This window comes from Adiantum capillus-veneris, chromosome 8, assembly GCF_014529385.1.
Source record: "Adiantum capillus-veneris isolate H3 chromosome 8, ASM1452938v2, whole genome shotgun sequence".
Classification (NCBI taxonomy): domain Eukaryota; kingdom Viridiplantae; phylum Streptophyta; class Polypodiopsida; order Polypodiales; family Pteridaceae; genus Adiantum; species Adiantum capillus-veneris.
The window spans coordinates 65,132,195-65,152,138 of record NC_140938.1 but is presented as its reverse complement, the minus strand read 5'-3'; the positions used below and the strand labels follow the sequence as shown (position 1 = coordinate 65,152,138).

The 19,944-nt window shown below is 41.9% G+C and overlaps 1 protein-coding gene across 1 annotated transcript; it reads right to left on the bottom strand.

Annotated features, from left to right (window-relative positions):
- Positions 1-1,109: 1,109 nt before the first annotated feature.
- LOC147452269 (uncharacterized) lies at positions 1,110-5,084 on the bottom strand. The gene is made up of 5 exons (XM_086518908.1): positions 4,483-5,084; positions 4,089-4,254; positions 3,337-3,575; positions 3,079-3,239; positions 1,110-2,055 (listed from the first exon to the last, which is right to left on the bottom strand). The coding sequence occupies exons 1-5, from the start codon at positions 4,843-4,845 to the stop codon at positions 1,527-1,529; spliced, it is 1,458 nt and encodes a 485-aa protein (XP_086375034.1). The 5' UTR covers positions 4,846-5,084; the 3' UTR covers positions 1,110-1,526.
- Positions 5,085-19,944: the final 14,860 nt, after the last annotated feature.

Genomic DNA, 19,944 nt, shown 5'->3' with positions numbered 1-19,944 from the left:
ATAAAAAGTTGTGCAAGCTTGGCAAATTGTGTCCTAAATATAGAACTTAATTTCCATCAAAGTAGAAGCTGCTAAGTAGTACTACCCTCGAGCAAGTTTTCTCAACCATCTTTACATAATGGATGTTGTGAAATATCTATGAAAGCAACAAGCATATCAACAGTCTTAGAAAACATTTAAATCTCCCTAGTCTGGGCTAGCTAATTTCAAGAAAGTGGAAGATTGGGATTATTTAGTCATTTTAGTTGTTTGCTCAATATGTCACTTTGGCTATTTGATATGATTTTGGGTCAATGTGTACCACTTTTGGTGCTTTGTTTTGCAAACATCCTTTACAAAGGTGGACTTTTGAAATCAATCCACTTCCCACCAAAGGTGATCCCTTATTAGAGAGGCTTAATACCATTATATGTCATGTTTCTTGATGGGTCGCATCCTCCCACTAATGGAAATTCACAAGTGTAGCACAAACCTTATCTATAATTAGTTCCAACATACCTTTCCTACAAGTCAAGATACCATGAGGGTTCTACATGATTTGGACTCCCAAGTTGAAGATTCTAGAAAGTATTACCATGCTGAGGATACTAAAAAGGCATCCTTCATAACAAGAAAGACGCTCAAAGAGTTCATTAAAGGGAAGGGAGAGAAGGGGAAGAGAGGGGCACCACCACCACGCCTTCCAACATGAGCCATCCATGCAACTTTCTTAGAGATACAAACACAGGCACAAGTAATTGTATGGAAAAACATATGAAAAGCCTCCATGAAATTCAAAACTTAAGGGTGGAAATTGAGAAATTGGAAATTGTTGTTACATATGAAAACCCAACCAATTTCCCTGCATGGATCAAAACCTATAGCTTTAGGTAGGACGCAGAGTAATAGTGTACAATAATTGATCATTTGGTTTCGATGTGCAATAACCCTTCAATGATGCATAGATAAAGAAACATATGACATCGAGCAAGATCTCACCTTTTACATCGTCGATTTATCTCATCAATTAAGAAACACTATATGTCATTATTACTTTCAAAGAGCTAAATGATCTTGAACTTAAGACACAAAGATCATTGTATGTGAGCATCACCCTACACACTTGTCCATGAGGATGAATGACTTTTGATCACAAAAATGTGCTTTGCAGGGATAGAAAAGTAAAGAAGGTGTCACCTTTTGTGCTACATTTATTGATTAGAAAACTCAATCAAACTCCTCTCTCTGACACAATATGTTGTTCAAAGAATTTCCTCGATGTGCATAGGTAGGGTGTTTGCATCTTGTTTTAGAAATCATTCATTAGGCACTAATTTGTCATCTCTTCCCATGCACCTAGCTTGTATGGAAGGATATTGTTTATAGCTTCAACTGCCTCAATGTCCAACGCCAATAAGAGCATCAACCAAAGGAAATTCGGGACACAATTGATAATGGTACACAGTAGACAGAGCAATTGTATATGTGGAGCCTTTTGTGAGACAAAGGTTGAATAAGTGGGTGAAACACACAAGTTCTTGTAAATGCTACTGCTTAGTGGAAGACCTGAGCTTGGATGTTGGAGCCTTGTGTTTGGTAGCAGAACCATGCTTGCTGCTCGTAGAACAGTGCGCCCCCATAACCGCTTTAGCTCCTTTGCTCTTGGTTTTGCAACCATATGAGCCCAAAAGCATACTGTCGAAGTCCGAGAGGCTCCTATCCTGCACTTGGGGACTCTGTTGTGGTTGTTGAGGTAGTTGTTGCTGTTGTAGGAGATGCTCCATGCTCGACTCCAAGCGCGAGAGCATTCGTTTTATATCGCTTTGGCAATGCAGCATTTCAGCAGCCTCTGCCCCACGCTTGTTCATCACCTTTACCTCTGCCCAGGTGCTCCCAGACAGCCGAGTATGCTCCACATCGGCCACCGGATTCGCCTCAAACATCTCTAGCTGGGCATTATCTTTGTTATCACTAGCTACTCTGTTGTTTCCTGTCTCGCCCATGCTTCTCACTGCATCTCCACCAAAGCAGTTGATAATGTAGCGTGCACTTGGGGAGCTACATTCCTCATGGACCCTGCATCAAACAAACCAATCTCTTAGACTACATTATTAGGCTTCTCGCCAAAATTGTTAAAACATAGTGCATTTTGAGATGTGGATTCTCGGGATAGAGATCAGTAAACAGATTAGAGAGAGGCAAGAACTGCAGACACCCCTCAGTTCCTAGAGGTTTTTGGCTTGGCACCTACCATGCCAAGAGTTCAGGTTGTTTCGATAGTTGAGTCTGGTGCAGTCCCCCCACTCCCTCGCTCAAAAAAGAACAAGATGGTGAATAATAGTCGACTACTTGCATGTTTTGACACTTTTAGGGGTACCACCCTGACAAAAAATCTACCTGTTGAACAAACCGCCAGAAGACGAAGCTGTGAGGCCAACAACGAAGATGTTTGCTACGATGTCCAATCAAGGGCGATACTCCACAAAAACTCAAGGCAAGACTAAGTAGCCTGCTCTGAAAACATCCTCCATACCAAGGAACACAAAACTCAATGGTCTACGTTGTGGAAGCTACCCTATGCCACAACAATCACCAATAGACTGCATAAACAACCATAGGACCCGTGTCCTACCTGTACTTAGGGTCCTCCAAAGTGAGGGAAAGTCAAACTAATCAATCTCATCCTCCATGAAGAGGGAAAGCCAGACAAAGCAGTTAAAGCTGTGAAAGCCCTCTGAGAAGAGGGTTCGCCAAACCAATTTGTGTGAGCCATCCTGCCTGTATCTCTTGCCTCCAATCCTCTAGTACAAACCAAAGCATGATCCACACCAAGAATGCCACCGGTGTGGCTCTCAATCTGCATGAGCTAGGAGGGAACAGATTGTCAAGGGATAAGTTTGTAGTAAATCCACTGAGGGTGTACCAGGTTTAACATAGGTTACTTAGAAATTATTGGTTTCAGCAATGCTATGACTGTTTCCATACTCAACTTCACCCCAAAACACTGATGACATGACCTGAGCTTGCACAAGCATGAATCAAAAAAAAAAAATTACTTAAAGAAATATAATAAATCACAATAAAGTCAAATAGCCAAACCTTGAGTTTGGTGAATGAGTTTCTTGTGGCTTTGATATCACCACTCTGCCAACAGGTTTAGCATTTGCGTTGTCTTCGACATCACAAGCCATCGTCTTTGCACCAGAATCAACTGCACCGTCATTGTCCTCTAACAAAGACCTTTGGGTAGAAGGCATAGACTGCTGTCCATGAGAGCAACACTCAGCTCTTTTGTATGCAATATTTACATTTTCACACCTTGATGCATTTTTAAGGATCCAATCGAGGGTCTTTTACCTTCACAAGTTGAGTTTGATCTGATGCTTTTCCAGTGGAGGGCTCTGCCTCACTATCTGCCAACCTCGCACAATCAATGAGACGTCGAATCTCCTTCTCTACATACTCCAGTTGCATTTGTGGTGGCTCATTGCTATAGCTTAACACCACATTTTCTCTCTCCAACTCTCTCTGTATGTTTCTCACCATTTTCAAAAGAGGAGCTGCAGCACCTTCTGGCTCAGATTGGAAGTATACTTCTGCAGATACACGAACACATTGTGTCATAATAATACAGCAGAGGTAGTTTCCTTATACACAATCTTGGGTGGACACTGGATATATAGAATTCCATGTAAGATGGCAACAAATTGTGAACCTAGTACACTGAGACTTTGCCTTTTACAGACCATAATCTATTGCTGCCAAAGACCTCCAAAATGTGAAACCAGCAATGAATGAAGGACCTGAATCTGATAGAGCAAAGGAGTACTCTCAAGACTACCACTTACTCAAAGGGACACGGAGCTCCTAAAACATACAGCAATTCTGTTTGTCTCCCCACACCAACCAACTCTTCTTCAACCCAAAAGAATATAAAAAACAGAAAGAGGGAAACGAAGGTTGCACTTGATCTTGTTGATAAGGGAGATCTTCAACCGCGATTGGAATTATATATGTCTTTTAAGCACTGCATATAAAAAATTTTAAAACTGCTTTGTGATCATGTGAGTGTTGTGTGAAGATATACATCATTATCATCATAAGGTTACCAGAGAGACAACCAAGCATCCATCCAAGAGTAGCCTTCTTTTTCAGAATTTCATTTTCTTTCTCAAGGTGCCTTCTTGCTTTCTCATCCCTTTTGCGTCTATGATTGATAAGATCATTCTTCATCTCTAACTCCAACTCTAGCTTTTGAATTCTATCCTCAAGATTCTAAAGCCATAAACGCTGAGTTATGACCAGACATTTATATGTTACAAGCATTCAGTGCATTTATTTCTTTACTACACAAAAAATTGCATTCATCACACATGCAATAAAACAGACTGTTTTGAAATGTAATATGTCTTTAAAGGAGAAGCCAAATCAGAAACTCAATTCTAACACAATTACTCCAATAATGCAGATGCTGGAAACCAATGATAGGCATGAGACAAAAACCTTTTCTTTGCGACGTTCCTCTTGAAGCAAGTGATCAGTCCTCCGAAACTCATCCTTAAGGCGCTCGACAGTACTCTGGGTAAGAGCATCAGACTCCTTGTGCGCTTGCAGCTCTCCCTCAGCCTGGTCCATCTTGTCGAGGGCAACTTCAAGACGCTCCAGAAGACGGCTCTTCTCCTCTTGGTGCTTGGCCTGAGAGGCATTACTATGCAGCTTCAAGCTCTCCAACTCATTCTCAAGAAAGGCCACATAATCCAGCAATTCATCTGCGCTAGTGCAGTTGGGCAAAGGCCCTGGCTCTCCATTGAGAGAAGGGGAAGACAACGGGAAATAGGGGCCTTCCTCTGTTGCAGTATCCCGCATGTTTCTTCACAACGAGTTCTGGCAGCGAGCAGATTTGAAAGGTCGCATGCTTATCTCTCCTGAGCGGAAATGCTTGAGGGGTTTCATGCACATGCACCACCATGAAGATGAAATGACAGTAGATTGCGCGCGCCAAACGATTTTGAAATCTGTTCGTTGCGTGGAGAAGGAGAGCTTGTCATTCAAAAGACACATGTTGCGGAGGGGCATCCATCACAACGTGACAGCATTAAGGCTACTAGAACGGCCGGCCGCCTTCGGCAGCCTCTCTCTCTCTCCCTTCTCCCCCTCACTCATATAAACCGGAACTCACCGGATGCAGCAAACTTTGACATGTGGCACTGAAAACCAGTCTCTTTAATATATAGTATAGATGTAGCTTTGACATGGACGAGGTCCCACCCACAAGAAAGGAGATAAAATCAAAACTAGTGTGCCATGATTACTATGTAAGGAAAGGGAACGGTTCAGCCACATTCATGAAGTAATTGACCATCAAAATATGCTCCAATGTAAGTCACGGGACTATTTGACACCACCTTCTCAGGTGGGATCGACTGTCCAGGATCTCTGAAAGATGTGGACCGTTCGTTTATTCCCAAGAATAAAAAGATTTCGATCGGTCTACCCCCACGATTTGAACCCACCACCTCTCACACTAGAGACGTCGACGCTCCCATTAAGCTATCGCGTGCCACTTGAAAAGTATGGCAAAAGTGACGGGGTGGGGATCATACGGTGTTCACTTGGAGATCACTTTGGAATGGTTGGGGTCACACGATGATCACTTGGAGATCACTGTAGAATGGTTGGGGTCACACGGTGATCACTTTGGAATAGGTAGGTTCACAGGGTGATCACATCTCAATTGGGAATCACACGAGGATCACTTGATGTTCACATTGAGTTTCCTTGGGGTTCACTTCGATTGTGATCACATGACGATCACTTGGGGATTAATCCGCCATCGGACGGTGTAAACCCAATCCCGCCGCCCCCAATTAATAGCGACCATTGATCCCACCTAACACAAGTGGTGTCAAATAATCGTGAGACCAATGTAAGGGTAGTAATGTACCTCTATTTTGTGTTGAAATTTGATCCCAAAGTGGTTTTTACAAGCTATCAACCATCCAAACCTCCCAAGAATGGAAAAATTAGAAGTCACTAGATGATCATAGCTGAAAAAATTAGGTTAAGAAGATCATGATCAATGCATTACATGCTCGCATGGTTGTGTCCCAAAAAAATAAAAATACAAAAATATGACGGGGAGGTGGCACTGTCCTCACCCAGCTATGATAAACGGTAGGGAACGTGCCCTTTCTCATTTACTTGTTTTCTCCTCCAATGTTGAAGGGTAAGATATGTTTCTCCTTCACTGTTGAAGGGTCATGTTTGCTTCTCCTCCAGCATGAGAGAGTCACCTTTTTTGGATTTGCAATGTGAGGAATCCAATACCTTCAAGTTTTCAAGAATAGTGGCATCATGATAATCATGTTACAAAATGGTACATTCCACAAGCACTAAATCTCTTCATTGTTAATGGTTGACTATCTACAAATCTGCATCGATCTTGCGCTAGATAAAGATGACTAGAATGATGAACAATCATGAGTTCTCGGTATTCATCAGCATGGGGATCGTAACTCTTGCTTCTCAACAATTGTGTTGCTCCCTCCAGTTTCGAGTTGGTTGAGTTTAATAGTTTGTTTGTATCCATGTGAAAACGTGACCACTTGAGTCTGTATGTGCTTGTGACTATGTGTTATCTCTGTATGTCTCTTCAATTTTCTATTGCCAAAGGAGACAACTAATATTAGATCTCGCTTTTTACATTTTAGACAAGGTTAAATGTCAAAAATGCTAAGATTTTTGAAGGTACACATTGCATACTCATTGCATATGCCAATGCAATGCATTCTGATCCTACCATGTTTGAGCATTAGCTTTTATTAATGCAGTCCATGGGGCCATGGTACAATTGTTATGGATGCAAGTAGTGCTTGTATTTTGTTAAGTTCACCCCAAAAGTTTCCTTGTACAGCCTTTGATATACATATCGTGCTAACGGTGTAGCTTAAGAGACTACCTCTAGAGAGAACTCTTGCATTCATTATAAGAACAAGCAAGAGCCTTATGCTCGTTGGCCATTTCATGCGATCATTCTTTCACAATTGACATGCATGTAGACCATAGCATTCCCTTGAACAATTTTTCTTTCAACAACCCTCGACTAATCATTGCATCCTCTGAAGACAAACGTCATTGCCTAGGGTAAGACCAGGCAGGCCAAGGGCCAGGACAGACATGCGGTCAAGGAGTGGTATATTTTAGCACGCTATGAGTCTATATATAGCAAGATTAGGTAGAGAGTTGCATGGTCCAGTCCCCTTTGATCTCACAAGAAACCATTGTGTTAGGGCTTTTCGGACCATCAAGAACTTGTTTCACTTTCAATAATGTTGAGTACACCACAATTAGCATACATGTAGAGCACAACAGTGTCATGCTTTTGCCAAGACAGAAAGTTCTGCAATTGCTTCAATTTTTTCTTTGCATTCTCTTATCTCACTAGTCTTCTTCTGGCTCTAACTTGTTCTGCCATCTCAGCTTTATTCACGTTGGCTACTGCATTCTAGAAACTGTTGTAAGGATGAGGGAATTCTGTGAGATTTCATCCGCCCTACCACCATTTATATATGCACTTGGCCATCCGTATTTAGAAACCCCTCTCCACACCTAGCAGTTGGCCCTTGGCCTGGGTCCATGACCCCCTTAGGTTTACCCTTGGCCTTACATTACGTCCACCTTGAAGAAGTGTTTTCGTCCTCGAAAACAAAAGTGGTTGTATCTTCATAAACTACAAGAGGTTGTGTGCACTTGTGACGTTATTAGCGACAAAAATACATTGGGTTTTTATACTCCTCGGCGTCGCTAACAGTGTTGCTACGGAAACGTCGTTATGAGCGTCGATATAACCGTCACTATATGCGTCGCTATAGTCATCGCTATATAGCGACGGTTACAAGCTACCTATAGTGATGCTCATAGAGACATTGCAGAGCCTTATATAGCGATGCTTATAGCGACGTCCGAGAGTAAAAAAATTTGGATGGCAGGGCATTCAACCCGTCAACCATATTGAATGTTTCAATAATAGAGTAAACCTAAATGAATCCAAGATAAGCCCAGATTCACCTTTGAAAGAAAGTGCAAGGTATAGACCCAAAGTAGTCACCTACAAGACAATATAACCATTAACTCCATCATCCATAGTATTATTTGCAGAATAAAGATACAAAACTGACAAAAGTAAATTGATGAAAGTAAATCAATGACAATTGTACACATCATAGGCAAAATCACTTAATTTTAAGCTTTGCAAATGTAATAGTTACAACACCATTGTCATTATTGAAAAAAATATGCATGGTTTTCCAATAGTTACAAAAAGACGTATACACGTCATTTCATTATACATGTTATGACAAAAGGAAACTAATGCTATCTAGCTACAGGTAGACTGACGTCGTCTAATCAGACGTCTCATCGCGTCTAAGCAGCGTATCTGTCGGATTTTACAAAAAAAAAAACAATAAGACAGCTTTCTGTAAGTATAAACATATAATTTACAAAACAATACAACAAATAGAAAAGAGTAAACCCTCATACTAACCATGCCGCCGTGAGAACTCATAATGTCCATTAGAGCGTTTAAGCCCTTTTTGCCTGCATACTCGCGCTCGTATGGTGTGGGGTCACGTCCTGTCATCGACCACTATTCAAAACATACAAAGAATCCATTATGTTAGAATTTAAAAGTACGAACAGATGTAACTACCAAACCTAAAGAGCAATGCAAAAACACTTACAAAATCGGCCTCAAATGATGCCCACCCGCCGCTCCCCAAGTGGTGCGAGCTCCACTAGCGCTTTGGCTGCCTCCTTTTGTTGCTTCCACTTGTCAAGATTCTCGCACGTTGCTCGCAGGCAGAAAGAGCGTTTTAGCCCTTTCTGCCTGCATACTCGTGCTCGTATGGTGTGGGGTCACGTCCTGTCACATCGAGCACTGTTCAAAACATACAAAGAATCCATTATGTTAGAATTTAAAAGTACAAATAGATGTAACTACCAAACCTAAAGAGCAATGCAAAAACACTTACAAAACTGGCCTCAAATGATGCCCACCCGCAGCCCCAAGTGGTGCGAGCTCCACTAGTGCTTTGGCTGCCTCCTTTTGTTGCTTCCACTTGTCAAGATTCTCGCACGCTGCTCGCTTCACATTCTTCCAATCTTCTTTGGCCAGCCAATCTGGTATGTTCCACCCATGCTTTATTGCTTTTTGCACTTCAAAACGCTTGTGCTTGTAGTATTCGCGCATTCGAACCTTCATCAGGTCCTCATTGAAGCGGTCATCCCGTGTTGACACGGGAAACTCGTCATGCAGCATGCTGATGACTCTGTCTTTTAATTCACTTGGTACTTCACTCCAGGTGTTTAGTATGTAGTGTCTAAACACCTAAGAGCAAAGATCGCGCATGCGCAAGATCACCTTCTTGCCTTCATCATCCAAGATGATGCCGCCGCTGAAGTCAATGGAGTACAGCAAGCCCTCTCTCCTATGACGCGTGAATGTGGGTATCCCGACAGGGGTCTCTAGCGGCGTGTCGATGGGGGTACAGACATCAGGTGTCTCCGCTAAATTTTGGGCCGTGAAGTGAGGAGTGTCGACTGGGGTGACTCCCGGAGGAGTAGGTAGTGGTAAGTAGCCAGGAACGGCTGATAGCCGCGCAAAACTTGGCGTAGATGGCGATGTCGTGGCTGGTGTGGGGGCAGGCAAAGAAGGGGAAGGAAAAGAGGCTCGTCGAACATGAGGCGGCGTCGAGGCATCAACGCGGTGTTATCCCCACAACAACCGCCGCCGCCACCACTAGAACGTCGGTGCCTAAACGAGTGTGAAGATCGTCTCGTCAACACCGAAGCTTCGGAGCGTGCTGAATGCTCCAAAATCGAGGGAGACGCTAAAGGAGTAGAACGACATGATGGTGCTCCAGAGCGATGATGATCCTCGTACCACTGCCTCTGCTAGGGTGACAAAGAAGAAAGAAACTCATCATGATCCATACCTGCATTAAACACACGAACATTTAATCGTAATATTGAATGGAGAAGAAAACATGGACAAGTAAAGAGTGAGAGAGAGTGAGAGAGAGAGAGAGAGAGAGCGAGAGAGAGAGAGAGAGAGAGAGAGAGGACTCATAAAGGGGGAGGGATTTTTGTGTAGAGAGATTCCTGTGAAGTTTGTCTCCCGTCTGCATTCTACGTATCTTGTAAAAGCACTGCGCTTCGAGTGCGATCGAGACTGAGGCTGCAATCGTGAAGGAGGTGATCCGTCTCTGCTCATAGATGTTGCTCACCCCTCCACTAGATCTAGTTGATCGGGTGAAAGAGACGCTAAGGATGTTGCGAAACAGAGGGAGACGCTAAAGGAGTAGGAACACATGATGGTGCTCCAGAGCGATGACGCTCCACGTACCACTGTCTCTGTTGGGGTGACAAAGAAGAAAGAAACTCATCATCATCCATACCTGCATTAAACACACGAACATTTAATCTTAATATTGAATGAATGGAGAAGAAAACATTGACAAGTAGAGAGAGAGAGAGAGAAAGAGAGAGAGAGAGAGAGAGAGAGAGAGAGAGAGACAAAGAGAGAGAGAGAGAGAGGACTCCTAAAGGGGGAGGGATTCCTGTGTAGAGAGATTTTGTTGAATTTCTGTGAATTTGTAAAAGAACTGCGCTTCGGGTGCGATGGAGACTGAAGCTGCATCGCGAAGGTCTGCTCATAGAAGTTGCTTGCCCCACCACTAAATCTAATTGATCGGGTGAAAGAGACACTGAGAAGCAATAGTCGTGCTTCTTAGTGTCTCTTTCACCCGATCAACTAGATCTAGCGGTGGGACGAGCAGCATCTATATTGAGCAGACCTTTGGATTGCATCTTCAGTCTCCATCGCACTCGGAGCACAGTGCTCGTCGTCCATGCTTGTGCAGACATCCTCGGTGGCTCTCTTCCCAAAAAGCTATCACGTAACACATGATTCTCTGGAAGATACGCTTGATGACCTTCGTAGATTTGCTTCTTCAATGAGGACGCCCGATGTGCATTCAGTCTAGGTCCACAAGTGACACATGCTCTTTATCTGCTTGTTTGAAGCCCTGTATGTATACACATGATAATAGATAACTTGAGAAAAACCAAGATTTACAATGTTTGAGTTTAAGTGTAAGTCACCTGAGCATTCTGTTAGTTCGGGATTGTCATGCATGGTCCACATTAGAATGCCTCTGATCAAAGCATTCCGTTGACCTGTGTGTCGACTCATATCCACCACTTCTATGCCAATCCATAATTGTTGTAGCTCTTCCACTAGTGGACGAGGACACTTCTCCATGTCTATGTATTTCCCTCTGAAAAGAATGCAGTCGTTAGGACAAGCGTGGATCGAATTGTAATCCATCCCCAAGTTTTGCAAGATCTTTCTTGCTTCCTCTCTGGAATCTGGCATCACATTATCAGCTGGCAGTATGTGGTCTTTGAGCAATCTACACAACGAAAAAAATGCGGTACGATTGTGTAAAAATCTATCAGATTATTATACATCTACAGTTTTTTATTAAAGTAAACACATTGTAATAGATCACCTGAAAAGCGTTGTGACGCTAGTGTCACTCCATCCAAACTTTGTATGCATGTTGAGAAGAACCAGGAGCGCCTTCAATCTAAACACACGTGCTCCATCATACAATGGCCTATCGGCTTCACTTTTCATATCATCATAGACAAGCCTTTCTGAATCCATGATCACCTCGATCATTTCATCGATCTCGGGCTCAAACATTGCCTCGTTGGGAATGTGGTCTGCATGATCATCCCCCGAGCTGTCAGAGGCTACATCTTGTGGCCTCATATATGTTGCTTGACCAAAGCGCCTGCGAACACGTCTATTGGGTTGTAAGATTGCTGTTTGTTGGCTAGCGTCAGGGTCCGACGAGTTATAATTGGCAACAACTCGATCTATAATAGATGGATCGAACTCGCCAAATTTATTAACGTGCTGCTAAGAAACGCGTCTTGTCCATCACACAACATGCTTGCATTGATTACAAGGACATAAGATCCTCATTGAGAGATAGGTGTTTTGGTTGGACGGCCCTACATCCTCGTCACTACTCATAATGAGGATGAAAACCTTATAACCTGGACATAAATTTAATCTTCTATTGGCATCCTCCATCATTTATCTCTCTCTCTCTCTCTCTCTCTCTCTCTCTCTCTCTCTCTCTCTCTCTCTCTCTCTCTCTCTCTCTCTCTCTCTCTCTCTCTCTCTCTCTCTCTCTCTCTCTCTCTCTCTCTTTGTTCACACTGTAAACTACCTCACATTCTCTAGTCATGTCCAATCCCCGCACACCTTGGTCTAGAGGTGCATGGAGATCAGAACCACCGGGTTATAATAATCTCGTCTTTATTGGTCAATGCCTATATTTGTGGGTACAAGAAATCTACACACCCACGTCTACATGATAGTGCATATAGTGGACAAAACCCCTTTGCCTCTTCTCTAGCTGTAGCATTTCATAGCATCTTAACATCTTTTTACATTAGATCTTTGTCTGTAGCATGCAGGTACGTCAATCTTGCAATGTAGCTGATGCTTGCTCAAAGCACTAAATGCTTACTCTAGATTTGAATGCCCCCAATCGTACCTAGCTAGGTATACGGTGCCTCCCTCACAGAAGCTCATGATGTTAGAGGTAAGTCACAATTAGTACTAGTTCACGCATGACCATGCAACATGGGGCATAGTATGCATTGCATGATATCCTTAATCCCAACTATTTCTCTAACCGCCAGCATTAAGCAATCTTTAAGGTTTATTTTGGGCAAAGCGCACCTTCATTGACATGCACTAAAATCTAACATAAATCTAAAAAAAGCTAGTCCATCGAACATAAATCTAGATCTAATTTAATCTTAAACTCAAAATAAACCTAAATCTAATTTAGTCTAACATAAATCTAAATCTAACGTAAATAAACCTAAATCTAATCTAACGTAAATCTAACTCAAAATAAACCTAAATCTAATCTAATCTAACCTAAATAAACCTAAATTTAATTTAACATAAATCTAAATTTAACATAATCTTAAACTCAACATAAACATAAATCTAAATGTAATCTAACTTAATCTAATTTAAATTTTAACCTAATCTCTTTCTCTCTTTGTTTTCTTCCCTTACCTCTCTCTTTTGTCTTTTCCCCCCCTCTCTCTCTCTCTCTCTTTGGTTTTTTATTCTCTCTCTTGGGATAGTTTCCTATGACGTTAAAACTCTCTTCTTCTCGGGTGTGTGAGTGAGTGCTAATAAAAAGAGGAAAATGGTATAACCTTTCTATCACCCAAGTGTGGTAGATTGGTTATGCCATTTCCCTCTTGAATAACAGGTCTTGAGTTCAACTCCTCGTCGGGTAGATCTTTAAGGTCTCTTGGGATAGTTTCCTATGACGTTAAAACTCTCTTCCTCTTCTTCTTCTCTCTTTCTCTTTGTTTTCTCCTCTCTCTCGCTCTCTCTTTATTTTATCTCTCTCTCTCTCTCTCTCTCTCTCTCTCAATGTGTGTGTGTGTGTGTGTATGCATTCTTTGTTTATGCATGTGTGTGTATTTTTTGTTTATGCACGCGCATGTGCTCTCTCTCTCTCTCTCTCTCTCTCTCTCTCTCTCTCTCTCTCTCTCACACACACACACACACACACACACACACACACAAAACACAATCATTGTGTGTGTATGTGTGTATGCACGCGCATGTGCTCTCTCTCTCTCAATGTGTGTGTGTATGCATTCTTTGTTTATGCATGTGTGTGTGTGTGTGTTTTGTTTATGCACGCATATGTGCTCTCTCTCTCTCTCTCTCTCTCTCTCTCTCTCTCTCACACACACACACACACACACACAAAAACACAATCATTGTGTGTGTATGTGTGTGTGTGTGAGAGAGAGAGAGAGAGAAAGAGGGGAAGGGAATATGAGAGAGAGGAGAGGGAAGGAGCATACCTGGCTCTCCTTCCTCTCCTCGTGTGTGTGTGTGTGTGTGTGTGTGTGTGTGTGGAGAGAAGAAACAGAGAGAGAGGGAGAGCGCGGGTAACCTCTTTGCTTGCTTGAGTGCCGAAAACTCAGATATGAGATCTGAGTTTTTCGGACGCTCTCGATTTATTTTTTACCCCTGTCGGTGTCGCTATGGGCATCTCTACGAGCGTCGCTATGTTACAAATAAACTAGCGACGCCCATAGTGACGCCGTGAATTTTCACTTTTAAGCGTCGCTAATGTGAAGTACCTCTTGTAGTGTAACCTAAATCTAAATGTAATCTAACTTAAATCTAAAATATTTAATCTAGTTAATCTTAAATCTTGTTTTAATCTTAAATCTAAATCTAATTTAATCTTAAACTCAACATAAATCTAAATCTAATCCAATGTTAAATCCTAAACCTAAATGTAATCTAACTTAAATCTAACATAGCTAGCTAATCTTAGATCTTGCCCTAATTTTAAATCTAACCTAATCTTAAATTAACGTAAATCTAAATCTCACCTAATCTTAAACTCAACATAAACATAAATCTAAATGTAATCTAACATAATCTTAAATCTAATTTAAATCGTAACCTAATCTCTCTCTCTTTGTTTTCTCCCCTTACCTCTCTATTTCCTCTTCTCCCCCCCTCTCTCTCTTTGGTTTTTTATTCTCTCTCTCTTTCTCCCTCTTTCTCTTCCTCTTTGTTTTCTCCTCTCTCTCTCTCTCTCTCTCTCTCTCTCTCTCTCTCTCTCTTCCTCTCTCAATGTGTGTGTGTATGTATTCTTTGTTTATGCATGTGTTTTTTGTTTATGCATGCACTCTCTCTCTCTTTCTTTCAAAGACACAATGTGTGTGTGTGTGTGTGTGTGTGTGTGTGTGTGTGAGAGAGAGAGAGAGAGAGAGAGAGAGAGGGAGAGAGATAGAGAAAGAGGGGAAGGGAACATGAGAGAGAGGAGAGGGAAGAAGCATACCTGGCTCTCCTTCCTCTCCTTGTGTGTGTGTGTGTGTGTGTGTGTGTGTGGGGGGGGGGGGGAGGAAGAAAGAGAGAGAGAGAGAGGGACGGGTTACCTCTTTTGTTCAAGAGTGCCGAAAACTCAGATTTGAGATCTGAGTTTCTGGCGCTCTCGGTTTATTTTTTACCCCTGTCGACGTCGCTATAAGCGTCGCTATGGGCGTCACTATAGGTGTCGCTATCCAACAAATAGAATAGCAATGCCTATAGCGACGCTCATAGTGACGCCGTGGATTTTCACTTTTGAGTGTTGCACTGCGAGTGTCGCTAATGTGAAGTACCTCTTGTAGTGATAAGAACACTAATGTTTTCCATAATGGCATCCATCAAGGATCCAACCGTTCGTTTGCATCCCAGGATAGTACATGGTAGATATGATAGCAAAAGAGAACTCCAAAGTTCTTTTCAATTTGTTAGTTGCTTTTAGAATTGCAATTTGCTTGCTTTTAATGTTGCTCTTCTTGCTTTATGATATTGCTATATAATAGCATGAACACATAACAAAGGCTTTCATCGACGCGTTGAGTGTCCCCAACTAAGGGCATGTCACGCAAGGCTTAGTTATTAGTTATTGATAACTATGCCAAGTATGCCCAGACAAAGCACTAAATGAATAACTAAGCCTCTTGCATGGTCAAGCGAGGCTTAGTTATTCATTCATCCTCCCAACTATGCCTTGAACTTCACAACTATGCCAAAATTGGCTTAGTTACAAAGGATAAGCATAGTAACTCATTTAATGTTCCTTTTTGCGTGTGACCAACACTATAGAGGTACTTCACATTAGCGACGCTCGTAGTGTGACGCTCAAAAGTGAAAATTTACGGCGTCGCTATGAGCGTCGCTAGTTTATTTGTTACATAGCGACGCTTATAGCGACGCCGACAGGGATAAAAATAAACCGAGAGCGCCCAAAAACTCAGATCTCAGATCTGAGTTTTCGACGCTCAAGTAAAGAGGTAACCCACGCTCTCCCTCTCTCTCTCTCTCTCTTTCTTCTCCACACACACACACACACACACACACACACACACACACATGCACGAAGAGAGGAAGGAGAGCCAGGTATGCTCCTTCCCTCTCCTCTCTCTCATGTTTCCTTTTCCTCTTTCTCTCTCTCTCCCTCTCTCTCTCTCTCTCTCTCTCTCTCTCACACACACACACACACACACACACACACACATTGTGTTTTTGAGAGAAAGAGAGAGAGAGACAGAGCACATGCATAAACAAAAAACACACACACACATGCATAAACAAAGAATGCATACACACACATATTGAGAGAGAGAGAGAGAGAGAGAGAGAGAGAGAGAGAGAGAGGAAAAAACAAAGAGAAAGAGAGAGAGAGGGGGAGAAGACGAAAGAGAGAGGTAAGGGGAGAAAACAAAGAGAGAAAGAGATTAGATTAAAATTTAAATTAAATTAGGTTAAATTACATTTAGATTTATGTTTATGTTGAGTTTAAGATTAGGTTAGATTTAGATTTACGTTAGATTAAAATTATGTTAGATTTAAAATTAGGAAAGTATTTAAGATTAGCTAGCTATGTTCGATGTAAGTTAGATAACATTAAAGTTTAGGATTTAAGATTGGATTAGATTTAGGTTTATGTTGAGTTTAATATTAAATTAGATTTAGATTAAATATTAAGACAAGATTTAAAATTAAGTAGATTAAATTTAGATTTAAGCTATATTACATTTATGTTAGATTTAAGATTAGATTAGATTTATGTTTATTTTGAGTTTAAGATTAGATTAGATCTAGATTTATGTTCGATGGACTAATTTTTTTTAGATTTACGTTAGATTTTAGTGCATGTCAATGAAGGCGCGCTTTGCCCAAAGAGCAAACACTAGTTACACAACAATATGTATATTCCCATAAGAATCTGACACCTGTTAACTCACACACTAACCATAATCAATTAGCGCGAATCACCACACATTCAATTAGGTTAGATTTAAAATTAGATTTCGGATTGAGTTTTTATATTAGAGTCTACCTTTGGGATTACGGTAAAAAAATTAGAGTTAGACGAACGGTGATCCCTCTCTTCCTCTCTATGGATGCGACCTTAAGTTGGAAAGCTTTCAACGGCGTGATACTCAGATTGGACGTCAAACATATAATGTGCTAAGTAATCCCTCTAACAAAGATCTATTGTGAAAAGATGTTAAGATGATGTGAAATGCTACAGCTAGAAGAGGCAAAGGGGTTTTGTCCACTACATGCACTATCATGTAGACGTGGGTGTGTAGATTTCTCGTACCCACAAATATAGGCATTGACCAATAAAGACGAGATTCTAACCCGGTGTTTCTGATCTCCATGCACCTCTAGACCAAGGTGTGCGGGGATTGGACATGACTAGAGAATGTGAGGTAGTCTACAGTGTGAACAAAGAGAGAGATAGAGAGAGAGAGAGAGAGAGAAGATGGAGGATGCCAATTATAGAAGATCAAATTTATGTCCAGGTTATAAGGTTTTTACCCTCATTATGAGTAGTGACGAGGATGTGGGGCCGTCCAACCGAAACACCTATCTCTCAACGAGGATCTTATGTCCTTGTAATCAATGCAAGCATGCTGTGCGACGGACAAGACGCGTTTCTTTGCAGCACGTTCGCAAATTTGACGAGTTCGATCCATCCATTATAGATCGAGTTGTTACCAATTATAACTCGGACTCTGACGTTGGCCAATAGACAACAATCTTGCAAGCCAATAGACGAGTTCGCAGCGCTTTGGTCAAGCAGCATATGTGAGGCCACAAGATGTAGCCTCAAACAGCTCGGGGGATGATCATGCAGACCACATTCCCAACGAGTCAATGTTTGAGCCCGAGATCGATGAAATGATCGAGACGATCATGGATTCATACTTGTCTATGATGATATGAAAAGTGAAGCCGATACGCCATTGTATGATGGAGCACGTGTGTTTAGATTGAAGGCGCTCCTGGTTCTTCTCAACATGCATACAAAGTTTGGATGGAGTGACACTAGTGTCACAACGCTTTTCAGGTGATCTATTACAATGTGTTTACTTTAATAAAAAACTCTAGATGTATAATGATCTGATAGATTTTTACACAATTGTATCACATTTTTTTTGCTTTGTAGATTGCTCAAAGAGCACGTACTGCCAGCTGATAGTGATGCCAGATTTCAGAGAGGAAGCAAGAAATATCTTGCGAAACTTGGGGATGGATTACAATTCGATGCACGCTTGTCCTAATGGTTGCATTCTTTTCAGAGGGGAATACATAGACATGGAGAAGTATCCAAAATGTGATTCCGAGAGATATCGAGTAGATCTCCACAGAAGAAAAATTCCCCAAAAGGTTTTGCGACATTTTCCTCTACTTCCTCGCATCAAGCATTTCTTTGAATGTAAGTCCATGGCCGCCCTAGCATCATGGCATGAGGAGAATAAATCTTTGGATGGTGTGCTACGGATTCTTGCAGATTGCGCAGCCTGGAAACATATAGATGAAACATGGTCGGATTTTGCCAGGGAAGCTCGAAATTTACGCCTAGGCATGGCTATGGATGGCGTAAATCCATTTGGTCAAAGATCAACATCTTACAGTGTATGGCCCGTTGTCATCGTCAACTACAACATTCCCCCGTGGTTGACTACAAAGAACGGGCACCTATGGCTAAGCTTGATTGTGCCGGGGCGGTATAAAGTGAAGAATATGGATGTGTATCTTTGTCCACTATTGGAAGAGCTACAACAATTGTGGATTGGCATAGAAGTAGTGGATATGAGCCGACACACAGGTCGATGGAATGCTTTGATCAAAGGCATTCTAATGTGGACCATGCATGACTATCCCGGACTAATAGAATGCTCAGGTGATTTACACTTAAACTCAAACACTATAAATCTTGGTTTCTCTCAACTTATCGATTATCATGTGTATACATGCAGGGCTTCAAACAAGCAGATACAGAGCATGTGTCACATGTGGACCTAGACTGAATGCACGTCGAGCGCCCTCATTGAAGAAGAAAATCTATGAAGGTCATCAAGCGTATCTTCCAGAGAAGCATGTGTTACACGATGGCTTTTTGGGAAGAGAGCCACCGAGGATGTCTGCACAAGCATGGTGAGAGCAAAAGCAGATGTGTGATGACGGTTTGCCCCCAGGGATGAAGAGACTCTCTCTATGGTACGAGTTACCATATTGGCCCCGACTCATGATCAATCACTTGATCGTTCCAATGCACATATTCAAGAATGTGGGTAATCTGCTATTGGACCATCTGAGCGGCAAGAAAGATACTTTGGGAGCCAGGGTTGACCTTAGAAATGTGGATCGTATGGAGCAATATTGGCCGCAGAGAGCATCCGATGAATCGATAAAACTCCCTAAAGCGCCATGGATTTTCACAGGAGTCCAAGAACGCAAAGTAAAAGAGACCATTCGATCTGTGCGGACCCCCACTGGCATAATGCAGTCGCTCCGAATGTGTTTTACTAAAGAAGGAAACCTTACCGGTTTGAAGTCACATGACTAGCATAAAATGTGTCAGGTATGTTCATAGTGGAATATATCATAGTGGGAATTGTGTAACAAATTTGTGTGTGGACTTTAATATCATTGTTGCACGTGTTTTGCAGTTTATTTTACCTGTGGCCATTGAGGGATGTTTGTTTCTTGACGTCCTTGACACAATCTACAAACTTGCGAAGTTGGTGCAATGGATCTCACAAAAGGAGATCAACGTAGACTCCATACCATTCGCCAAACTAAACGCTGTGGAGGTTGTGTGCATGTTTGAGAGACACTTTCCTACTACCATGCTAACCATTCAGGTGCATCTTCTTGTTCACATCGTTGATGAAGTGAAAATAGATGGCACAGTACATTCCAGATGGATGTTCTTTTTAGAACGTTTTATGAAAACGCTCAAGGGATATGTGCGTCAGAAG

What these genes read in the sequence shown, in the direction of transcription:
- LOC147452269 (XM_086518908.1), bottom strand. Translation starts at nt 4,845, where the DNA reads ATGCGGGATACTGCAACAGAGGAAGGCCCCTATTTCCCGTTGTCTTCC. An exon ending in AGGAACGTCGCAAAGAAAAG is followed by an intron (nt 4,255 to 4,482) that starts GTTTTTGTCTCA and finishes TTATGGCTTTAG; the next exon opens with AATCTTGAGGATAGAATTCA. An exon ending in ATCAAACTCAACTTGTGAAG is followed by an intron (nt 3,240 to 3,336) that starts GTAAAAGACCCT and finishes CATGGACAGCAG; the next exon opens with TCTATGCCTTCTACCCAAAG.